Raw genomic sequence first — 12,162 nt, 5'->3', positions numbered from 1 at the left:
TATTTCAAATGTTACCTATTCCATGAAGTATTTTTTTCCTGATATTTCCAAGTAAACAAGGGTTCCCCCACCAAGAAATTCTGCCTTGAATAACAGTCTACATATTGTCTTATTTTTGTCTTCTACTTTCACTTAGGCTATAATAATTTCATTGAGATTACATGCCTCAGAAAATAAATATTGACTAACTTGGATTTAACTAATGGAATAAACTCTATGACATGCAAAGTTCTCTTTCAGAAAATCTTAGATTATCTTTTAAATACATACAACTTTCAAATGGGTTTTCAACTGAATTATTGTTAGTCTTGGTGAAAGGAAAAATGAGCTATATATTTTAACTGTGCAGAAAGGACATGAATTTATCATTTTTAAGACCAATATAGAATATAATTTCACCTGATAAAGAATAAAGAGGAATAGGGTGTCCTTTTCTAGAAATTGTCTGACTTTTTTAATTAATAGAAGAAATTTACAGTAAAGTGAATTTTTGGCACCTATTTTGGGGGCTAAAGGGTGTTGACTTAATATTAGAGGAGTGATTGTGATAAAGAATGAATATATAATGAGTATAAAAGAATGCCTGGAAGATATGCTGGTTGCAATTTCTGACTTGAAATTTAGAAGTGGTAAAATTACTTATCACTTGCAATGTTTAGAGTTGCTCCAATTTTCTTTAGTCTTGTAGTTAAAGTGTTTCTTAATCACATGTTCCCTTCATAAATTAAACACTGACTCCATGATACAAGAATGTAAATGTAGGGGAGATGACCTGTTCATATAATTCTATCTTCAATGAATTTTATTAATAGTGAATATGCTTTGAGGATAGAGAGTATAAAATATTTACGAGTACAGTATAAAGAGTTAGTGAAGTAAAGTAAAATTTTGTATTGTCAAACTGGTTTTATCGAAATTTGAAAGTTGAAAATTTAAAAACTTATTTTTGAGGATCATTAATGACATGAATTTTAAGTTTCTATATATCTCAAACTTCAACAAACCAGTTAAAATATGAATTCAACAATGAAACAATTAAAAATTATTTCTAATTATAAAAATTTCCTATTTTATTACCTAGAAGTAATTCTAACAGTTTCTTTTCCCCTACTTTTTAGATTTTTGATATACATATATATATCATATATATATATGTATATGCATTTATATGTATACTTATGATCATATTGTGTTGAATCATGAGCATTTATTTTCTCATTAAAAATTCTTTGAAAATAACTTTAATGAAATTTTAATTATATTCCATCATGTTACACAAATTAATTCAATAACTTCACTAAAAGTGGATTAAGAGTGAAAATTATGTTGACTATTTCACTATTGACTATGACAAATGAACATCCTTTTGCATAAATCTTGGATTGTATCTTTAATCATTTCTAGTGTTGGGATTATAGTCAAATGGTATGAACTTTTTCACTGCTTTTGATATATGTTACCAGAATATTTTTTAAAACTGTACTCATTTAAACTCCAATCAGTAGAGTCTCCAAACACATCTAATAGTCTGTATTAAAATCACGAGAAAAAAGGGTAAAGCTATTTGAAATAATTATGTAAAATGCATATGGGTATATTGAAGTAACATTTCAATTTAGAAGATTCAAAAAACTTTTCCCACTCTGGTAAATTTACTAATAAATACATTTCTATAAATAGGGTAATTAAAACTGTGAGCACATGTATATCCATCTTAGCAAGATGACAGATGTGGTGGCTCTGATTTGTTATTTTAAATCTAATAGATCTGTTTCATTAATGATATACAGATTTTTTTCTAAGATATGAGCTATGGATCTTTTTTCTCATTTTCAAGGAATCATTAAGTTTGATAAATTATTGGGCAATTCATACCAATGAACAGTTTTCATGATAAATCAGTTACCCACACAACAGAAATGTTCTAAAGTTGATGTAACTTAACAGTAGTCATTTTACAACTCTGTTTCTTCCTACTTGCTACCTCTACTCTACTTCTTTAACCATGAGATAATGACTACTACTAACTTTATTTCATAAAACAATTTTTTGAATAAACAATTTTCTAAATTTTGTGATTTTATTCTAGTAATCAAAAGCCCATGTGGCTAGTTTAATTACAATACCTGCTGGACTAGGCATGATGGGCGTTCCTGGTGGCCCTCCACCTCCTGGAGGACCCTAAATTATACAAAATTTCAGTAAAAATAAGGCATTTAATTAAACAATGTAAGGAAAACAAAGATTTATCTCTATAATAATCCAATTTGAAAATAACAGAGGAAATATATTTTTTCATAATTTATTTTCTTTGAATGCACCATCATTTCAATATTATGCAAAACACAATTTAGCTTAACTATGTTGAGATTGTTTTGACAAGTTTCCAAAAACAATGAGCCTGTAGCACTGATTTATTATTCATGACTTAATCACATCAGGTATAATGAGGTTAAGGAGAAACCATTTAACGGTGCTTTTACAAATCCATAAAATAGAAATAATTCATGTGCACTTGTGATTTAGTTTACTGTAATTTTCTTACATTTTGTATCACTGTTCTTTAAAATAGGAAGCAAAAAAGATATTCACTTAGAGAATATCTTTAAAAACCAAAGAAACTCAGATACATTCTGCTATTTCTTTTTTCAGTATCAACTGCAACAGTTCTGGAGTAGAATACATTCAGTTATCAATAACATCAATTAGAAATGAGATACAATGCTGCCTAATGCTGTGGGTTATTAAGGCTACAGCTACACACTCATACTGAAGTAGAGATTAGGATGTTCTGAAGTTAATTCAGGCAATCAAAATGGGTAATTCAGACAATGGGTTTCAGAATTTTTCAGATGTCCCATGTACATTAACTCTTACATGGCTAAATTTTCATTTCATTCTTAGTGTGTAGATATAGCCTACCAATTATTTCAAATAATATATGTATTTGGTATTTAATAAACAACTTAAATTTCCCTTCAAATAAGTCTATATTTTCACTAAACTCTGTATGAGGCTTATTAAATGATTTTTAAAATAGTTTTACCCCAATTTTCTTACTTACGATTTGTTTCATACAAAATGTGAAGGAAATTAAACTTCCTTAGTTTATATAGCTTGTAGGAACATTAAGTACTAAGTTCACAGGTCCAATGCAGTGTGCACTTTTCACTATGTTAATAAACACTATTTCTAAGGCAGGTACAATGCTCGTTGATTTTCTTCTCATGTACTCCTTTGATTTCCATTCCAGTTGACCCCAACCTCTGAACATTTCCTTAGGAAAATTTCCCTTTTTATCATTTTATCCTTTCTTCTCTATTAGGCATTTCCCCCTAAATTATAACAAATTATCCTTTATGGTGGCCTTGAGATGTATCAAGAATCAAATTTGGTTATGGTTAAAAAGTCATTTGTGAGTTCAAGAGTTTATATAAAACCTGCAATTTTAATGTCAGGACTATATGAATTACTGGAAAACATTTTACCATGTATTAAAAAACAATGAGAAAAAGTAGGTGTTTTCAGTTTTTAAGAATAACAAAAAACTAGAAGCTATTTGCAAACTACTAGGCATTATTCTGCTGTCTGATTCACTTTGTGATTGGGAGAAAGTTTAACATCTTCTTAATGTTAAACTTTATGTGTGGTGAGTGGGTTGGGGAGGGGCGTACATTATTCTCCTGAAGAACTGCAAATTCAAGCATATCATTGTTTAACTGAGGATGGCTCTCTTTGTGATTGGACAGAGAGCATTGTACTGGTTTCCAGAAACATATGCTGAAGTAAAACACAGTACTTAGGGCAATTCTAACCAGATTGATAACTGTTTCACTAATGAACATCAACATATGTACTGAGGTTGGCAGATGAAACAACTCAAGATGTTCACTTCTTGGCCAATACACAGGGGCTCTTCTTAACATCTGGACAACTATTTCATTGCTCAAATAAAACGTAACATCAATTCTTATGAGCAAACAAACCCAAATGTACTTACTACATAATTCCCAGGAGATGCTGAGGAGTATGGTATCTAGAACATGAACAGGACAAAAACAAATATTTTGATTCATGTGGCAACATGGGACTGACCTAAATGAATCAATTTCCTAACTTCTATTAAATTTTAAACTGTATCCCAAAGGACAGTAAAAGATGAAGGAATGTATGTCTGTTTAAGTGTCAGAAATCTGAATAACTGCAATACTATCTTCAATTTGCAAGAAAAAATGTACATTTTAGTCAGGAGGAATTAACACAGAATTACAGATTCGAGCTATATTGGTTTCAGGCCAGCTGTACAGGTTGCTTAATTTAATGATTTATTCTGTAAATAGAAATTACAGATTTTTTTTCAAATTAGTAGCTTTACAGATATTATTTCTAAGCTATGTGCTTTTAAAAAAGATTGCTCACTGTATTCATGCAGCATGGATCAATATTTGAACTCACCTTTCCCTTTGCCTATACAATTAGTTACTATAAAATAATATAACAAATGCAAAAGAACTTATTAATATTCATCTTCAAAACTATTAATTTGTGGGCATCATATATGGGTTATATATTCCCTCTTTCTCTTCAAATCAAGATCAAGCTCTTTCCCTTTTTTTTTTTTTTTTTTTTTTTTGGTATCCGGGATTGACCTCAGAGGTGCTTAACCACTGAGCCATATCCTCAGCCCTTTTTTAATAGTTTGTTTGGAGACAGAGTCTTGCGAAGTTGCTGAGGCTGGCTTTGAATTCATGATCCTCCTGCCTCAGCCTCCAGAGCCATTGGGATTACAGATGTCCACCACAATACCTGACTTAAATCAAGCTCTTAAACAAGCTCTTTTCTAGCGATTAGAAATTATTAATCCCACATCGCTCTGATAATTTAAGAAATGAAAAAGTAGAAAGTTTACATTTAAAAATACGGAAAGTTAAATCCAAATATTTTATTTTAAATACAAGCTCACTTACTCACTTGCATGAAGACACACTGTATATTCCATGAGATATTTTTGCTTTACTCTGATAAAATTGAATAAATTACTGTTTACCTGGAGTCAGTCAGCCAGCATCAGAACAGAACTTTTAAATAAGTGAAAAAATTGTGGTATGTGAACCCTAACCTGTCTCTCCACCTCAATACCTGCCACATAATTAAACATAATAATATGAAATCATTAAGTAAGAATAAGGAAGTATAACACTTTTGATTTTTTTCTTGAATAAATCTTTGATGCTTTTTTGGAATTGTTTAATATTAATTGTTTAATATTAAGTTATATGAAAAGCTTTTCTCCTTGGTTTTTGTTATCCTTATTAAACACAGAGCACATGTCCCTGGGGCTCCTGCTTGTCTCCCTGTAGGTATTGAGCATTGCAGATAACAATGGCTGGAGTGCCCAGAATCACTATTGATAAGTATTGCGCTACTAGTACCTCAGTATTCTATGACATTTGACACTGACTTAATTGGGTGAATGAATACAATTTTGTTTTCTTCAGCCCTTTTCAGTTTATGACCTATCACCCATCCTCTGATTTACACTAAACATCTAACCACCTTTGAGATCTTTGGAATTTATAGTTCATTGCCTTCCTTTACAACCCACTGCCCACTTTTTCATTTGTCAGTACTCTGAATGCTTTGTACAGAGATCCAAACAATTCCCTTGCCTAATATATTTCTTATTTCTTATGACATTCACAAAATTATTATTTATTCCAACCAGAATATTTCCCCACAATTCCTCCATGTTTACTTTGATATTTCTTTATTACTTCATGACTAAATTACTCCGCCCTTCCCCATGCCACTGTCAACATTTCATTTCTTTATACAATACCTTAAATTATCTGAAAGGCTAATATAATAATTCCCATCTCTTTGATTACCCCTTTGCTAAAATTTCTGTTTTATAGTAGAGGTTTCCTGGAAACATAAATTAAGGTTGACAACTTCCACAATATAACCATGTTCTCCAACTTCCACTTTGTCTTCATCATTTGGAAGTATTCTGGCTTACCCTTTACGAAAACCAGAAGCCTGTACACCCATTAAACATTGTACCTGGGTGTGGAATGGGAAGGTGTATGATTCTGATTTGTAGCATTTTCCAATTTCTGTGGCATAATTATTCTGTATGGGAAATTTGAAGTTACCAATGCTTTAACAAGTAGGTCAGGAAATTCCTGAAAACTTAGCAGTTGACTTGTGAGCTGACCCTCATGGTGATTATACCATCCTGAGTGTACTTTGTCCTTCTGGCTTACAGGAAAGTCATCAAGTTCTTGCTATGCCTTCATTTTCAGCCCAATACCCTATTGTTTACAGATTTATATTTTCACCTGTTCTTCAGAAGTAGGAAAAAAAGAAATTTCTTCTTGTTTTCAAAGCTAGCTCCTTCCAACCATTCCATTCTCTCAAGTTCCTGTTCTTTTTGTGTTTTTAAATTTTTCTTTCTCAAGATCCTTCATTCATTTATATATATATATATATATATATATATATATATATATATATATATGAAAATTGCCTACCTTAAGCAATGGTTAACTAGACTGAATATAGCTGTAGGAAATAATTCATAGGTTTACAGAGACATGTTCAAATTTATGTTTAAGGAAGATAATTCTACAGGAACATGAATTCAAATTTGAAGACGGTTGCAAAAAGTCCTGGCAAGAGATGATAAAAAGAGTTGTAGGTAGTGCTGAATAAGACAAGAAGGAGTAAGAGAATTTGATAATCATTCATTTCACAAATTACTTCACAGGGGTGGTGACAGTGTGACAGACAAGAGAAGGACAAAATTGAGGTAATTTCTGTTTCCAACTTGGTGACAGTGGATGATGATGCTACTCATTTATATATAAGGAACTTAGGAACTAGCAGGCTTAAGGAAATGTCTGATACGTTGAATCTGAAGGTACTAGTAGACATTAAGTTAGAACTGAGCTATAAACACTATAAATATAGGTAAAGATTTATTAGAGATCAAGACTACAGATATAGCTTCAATTGAATGAATTTTCATTTTGTGCTGGTCACAATACCTGATTTAGAATTTTACCAGATTTTATGTTGGTTAAAACCACATGAGGACTAGGGTTGTAGCTCAGTGGTAGAGCGCTTGCCTAGCATGTATGAGGAGCTGGTTTTGATTCTCAGCACTGCATATAAATAAATAAAATAAAGGTCCATTGACAACTAAAAAAATATATATATATATATATTAAAAAACACATGAAAACATTAAAATGGGGGGAAAACAAGATAAGAAAGCCAGGAATGTAATTAGAAAATTCTACCAATTGAGAAAAGGCAGCAAATGTGATTGGATAAAAATTGGAAGAAAATATTTAAAAAATCAAGCAAGTTAGACTTTTAAGAAGCAGCAAGTAGGTGCAGGTTGACTAGAAAATATCTAAATTGCTGGGTGAAGCTTAAGCCTTTTAGCTTTCTGAGACATAGCTAAAAATAAATAATAAAAGAATACTTTAATAACAATATGGAAAAATAAAGAAACATTAAAATCACTAATGAAAAATGAATAGACATTTAAAACAAAACTAAGCAGTCAAATATTTCAGAGATCAGGTATGATGAAGACAGAAAAGAAAGCTTTCTTGTTTGGTTGGTAAATAGTAACCTTCAGAATGGGACTTTCTCAGAATTTGAAATGGGTTAAAAAGTTGGTTGGGAAGTCAATTCAATATGCCTTAATTTATCTCCTGTGAGGTTTCAGGCCCTGCATTACCCTGCAATGATCAAAGACGGGAAACCCTAGGAATCCACCCTCCAGGAGATAGTGGCAAAGGAGTCTCAGTGTGAGAGAAATGGATGGTTGTTTGGGATTTAAAAGGGCTGACAGGACCTTTCTATCAGCTATCTCCTGCCAATTCCACAGGAGAAGAGGACAAGAGGTTTAAGCTTGTGTAAAGATTTTGCTCACTGGTATTACATTCCAAGAAAATTCCAGTCAAAGGAAATGGATAGGCCAAAGAAAAATTCTTTTGGAGGAGGGAATGGGCAGCATATGCAAAAAAGTAACAAGAGGTAGAATAAAGAGAATAGACAGAAGGATGAGTATTGAAAAGAAAGAACATTTCTATTTCCAAGATAAGAAGAAAGAAATATGACTAAAGGTGTAATGATATTGCTGGTGAAACTTAGAATCTGAAGAAATTTGAGTCTAATGGTCTTTATTTTTTTCTTTGCTCTGTAAAATATGAGACAATTTTAATTGACAGGGAAGGGGCCAAGATAATGCAGGGGACACAAAGAGAATAATAAACTACTGTACCAGTCTCTGAGGAAAGCAGAAGTAGCTGACTAAGGAAGAAGAGTAGTTCAAGCATCAGTGAGGACTCAGCTGAGGTTCAGCATTACAGATTTAAAATATACTGTAATGTGTTAAGTGTAATTATAGAAATACCTGTTAAACATGATGGAAGAACTAAAGAAGCGGTTCTATAAATACTCCAAATATAAAATTTTTAAAAATTCCAGAAAGCAAAACCAAAACCTTGTTATCTACCCTCTAAACCTTTTTTCCTACATTCCTAACTCAGTTGTGTTATTACTATTCTCCCAAATGCCTGGATTCAAAGACTTGAAAACACTTTTAACTTTCTCATTCTCTTTATCCCTAAATCCTCCCTCTAATACTACCCTATGCTTCATACAAAATGTCCACTAAGATAAAAACAAAGGATAAAAATGAATATGTAGAAGACAGACAAAATCACAGAACTGGAAGGTCAGAATCACAGCATAGGAATCTGTTATTTGACAGATGAGAAAATTAAGGGCTCAGAAAATTGCCTAAGTTAGATAATTCAAGAGTTCCGATAAGAATGCAAATTTGTAAAATATTCTGAATCCCAATACCCACGATTGTGGTGTAGTGGTAGGGGCCAGAGAATTAACTAGAGGGCTTCTTTTTGTTTGTTTTTAAAATTATCAGTAACATTTTAAGTACCTTTCTTTACAGATAAAGTACATTTCAGATAGCTTACCTTATAGCACTGGTTAATTAGAAATTAGGGAGGGCAACATCAAGACATCAGAACTGGTGGAAAAGTTAAAAATATTTTTAGTGCTCTTTTCAAATAATGAGCTTCTATTGGTATAAATCAGAGCCTATTTGAAATAATATATTTTTATTTTCTTTTGTTTTAATTACTATAATAGATCCTCACTTTTTTCCTTTCTCTTTTTCCTGGAAAGCTAGTGAGTTGATAAGTATAAAATTGTACTGAACCCTTTTTTAATTTTTTTTTTTTTTTTTTTTTTGCCTGTCCTCTCTTTCTCTTCTGCTAAAAATTCCTTTAATTTTCCTTGGTAACCTCAGAGTTTTCTCTACACAGTTTGAGTCAGGCTTAGGGAATAGGCACATGACCTAGACACAGCAGAAAAAATATTATATCCCAGTCTATAACTTTTTTATGAATAAATATATGACCTCAGCTAAGCAAGTTCAGTTCGGTTATTTTCAGTTTCTTTGTTAAACCGATAAGGAGTTGTGTTCTTTTGCCCTGAACTGGAAGCTGTGAGGATATGAATCTGAAACTTCACACAGCCTCCTTGCTATGAAAAGGGAAACAAAGGCAAGAAACTAAGTGACTAGGTCCTGATGAGGTTCTTTGAATTCTTGGAACCAAATATGCCCAAAGTCAAATTTAAATCTGAACTTTTCAGAAACATGATGTAGTAATATTCTCCCTCAGTATGAATCTAGTTTGGTTGTCTTTATATATTGTGACCCCAAATAGTTCATCTTTAATAAAAATGCTTGCTAGTTAAGTGATCCAACCTTATTATACATCCAAGCCAAAGCATACAGTTCTTTGTGAAAAAGATAAATAAGGAAAAACTAGAATTGGTAGATTATAAACAACATTACAAACAAGAATCTGAGGTCAAAACTATAATGCTTAGGGTCAAAGAAGTTCAAAACGAAAACCATACTTTCATTCTGAATTGAAAACAAGAATTTGTCCTTAAAAATGTTTCTCCTACCTTCATGTATGAGTGCCATAAAATATTTTTGATCAAAATACTTTTACAGGATGAAATTGTGGACAAAGATTATGAATACCTACATATATCATGGATAATGGTAGGCAGGTTTCACACTTTCAGAGAAGTTGGATATAACCATGGAAAGCAGAAAGGCTAGAATGAATTCTGTAGTACTGCACTGAAAAATTGAAGCCTTAGCTGCACTTGTGTTGTTGACATATAGAGATAAAGAGAGATATAGATACATGTGATATGTAGACATAGAGACATCTATCTTCTAGTTCTGCTGGTTGGAGGCATAGAAGCTATATTACTCTAATGAGCTTTAAATACCACTTTCCACTGAAAAGACCCAGACTCATTAAAGAAATGGCTGTTTCCAGGATTAAGGTTGGGGAAATACGAGATAAGCTTCTGAGTGCTCAAATAATAATGGGCCATTTTAAAAGCAGAAATGAGGCTAGAGATATAGCTCAGTAGTAGAGTGTCTGCCTAACATGTGTGAGGCCCTGGGTTTGAAGCTCAGTACCACAAAAGAAATCTCTAAAAGTAGAAATGATCCAGCTTGAAGAGATTCCCACTGGCCAAATTTAGGACAATTTTCACAAGCTAAACCCACTGAATATATAATCCATCAGTATATATGAGCATAAATGAACATGAATGGGAAAGAAAGAATAGCCTTTTTGTTCTAGTAGAAAGACATGTAATATATGGAAAAGGAAAGACAGAATTAAAAGATATCCATATGGCAGCCAACAAAGTAAGAAATTCAAATAAGAATCATCGATGAATGCCAAAAATAGCTGATGAACATATAAGGAGGAAGAGAATATTTACTATAGCTTCAAAGTTCTGTCTCCAAGTTAAAGTTACAAAAGGAAAAAAATAATAATTTCCATTTATAGAATTCTGATAAGAAACACCTTAACCAAATGATCAAAATTAACATTAACAGTAATGGTACAAGTAACCATATATGCCTCCTGAAATGACATACTGAGAAAAACACAAAACTCCTGGGGTATTCTTACCAAACATATGAACACCCAGTCTAATCATGAGGAAATATCAAATAAAACCAAATTGTGAGATGCTCTAAGTAATAACTGGCTTCCATTTAACACAAGTGCAAGAATGAGAAAGACAAAGAAAAGCTGGGGAACTGTTCTAGATTAAAAGACATAAGACATGATAGATAACTGCAAAAGAGAACCAGGTTTTCTTTTGTTATAAAAGATATTATTGGGACAATTGGAGAAATCTAAATAAAACCTGTAGATTAAAAAGTAGCATTAAGTCAATGTTAATGCTCTTATTTTGATCATTATTTTGGAGTTAAGAGATATATTTAGTTTTAGTGAAAGCACACTGAAGTACTTAGGGATAAAGTTTCAGGAAACTTAAATGGTTCAGGAAAAATATGTTTATGTTTCAAGAGGAAATCATAAAGCAAATGTGGAAAAACATTAACATTGGGCAATTTGGGTGAAAGGTACATGGCAATTCATAGTTCTATTCTTGTAAGCTTTCTGTAAGTGTGCAGTTACTTCAAAATAGTGAAAAAACAGTCAACAAAGCATATTTGAAAACAGCAAAAATAAAAACAACACTTTAGGGTGCTTCCCTAAGGAGTCACAGACTTATGGAATTAATATAAACTAATTGTTTATAATATTAAATAAATATAGGAAATGTAAGGAACTTTGTATTCAAAATAATATAGATGAGTTGTGACTAAAAATATAATTTGGGTAAAAAAAGTTCACCTTTTATACCTTTTACTTCTGTTTCATAGAATCCCTATGTTTCTACTACAAAGTTACCAGTTCTCTATAATTTCTTCCTTGTTCTCATAAGAAATCATTTTCCGGAGAATGTTTTTCTTTTTCCTGCTCAAGATGATGACCATTTCTCTTCAGAAGAGAAAACCTGCCTCCTCCCACTTCTTTCCCATTTGCATACTTAGAATGAGAACAGATGCTTCCACATGTGGTGTTTATTAACCAAGGGGACTGCTTTCAGGTCTCTTACTTGCCTACATTTGTGCTGGTCAAATATGATGTGCACCTCCGGCAAAGTTCTTAGTTCTAAACAGGGTCTAAAATAATGCAGAAATAATGATTTGATATAGTCATTCTC

At 32.0% G+C, this 12,162-nt stretch overlaps 1 protein-coding gene across 6 annotated transcripts in view; it reads right to left on the bottom strand.

Moving 5' to 3' along the window:
• The window catches only part of Ssbp2 (single stranded DNA binding protein 2), a 335,480-nt gene that overhangs the window by 26,380 nt on the left and 296,938 nt on the right, over positions 1 to 12,162 (bottom strand). For all 6 annotated transcript variants that reach the window (XM_076857059.1, XM_076857062.1, XM_076857060.1 and 3 more), the window contains 2 exons: positions 4,001 to 4,036; positions 2,127 to 2,181 (listed from right to left, as the gene is read on the bottom strand). In XM_076857059.1, the coding sequence (XP_076713174.1) occupies positions 2,127 to 2,181; positions 4,001 to 4,036 (91 nt within the window). The remainder of the gene's footprint in view (positions 1 to 2,126; positions 2,182 to 4,000; positions 4,037 to 12,162) is intronic.

This window comes from Callospermophilus lateralis, chromosome 5 (assembly GCF_048772815.1).
Source record: "Callospermophilus lateralis isolate mCalLat2 chromosome 5, mCalLat2.hap1, whole genome shotgun sequence".
NCBI lineage: Eukaryota > Metazoa > Chordata > Mammalia > Rodentia > Sciuridae > Callospermophilus > Callospermophilus lateralis.
This window is presented reverse-complemented; position numbering and strand designations above follow the sequence as displayed.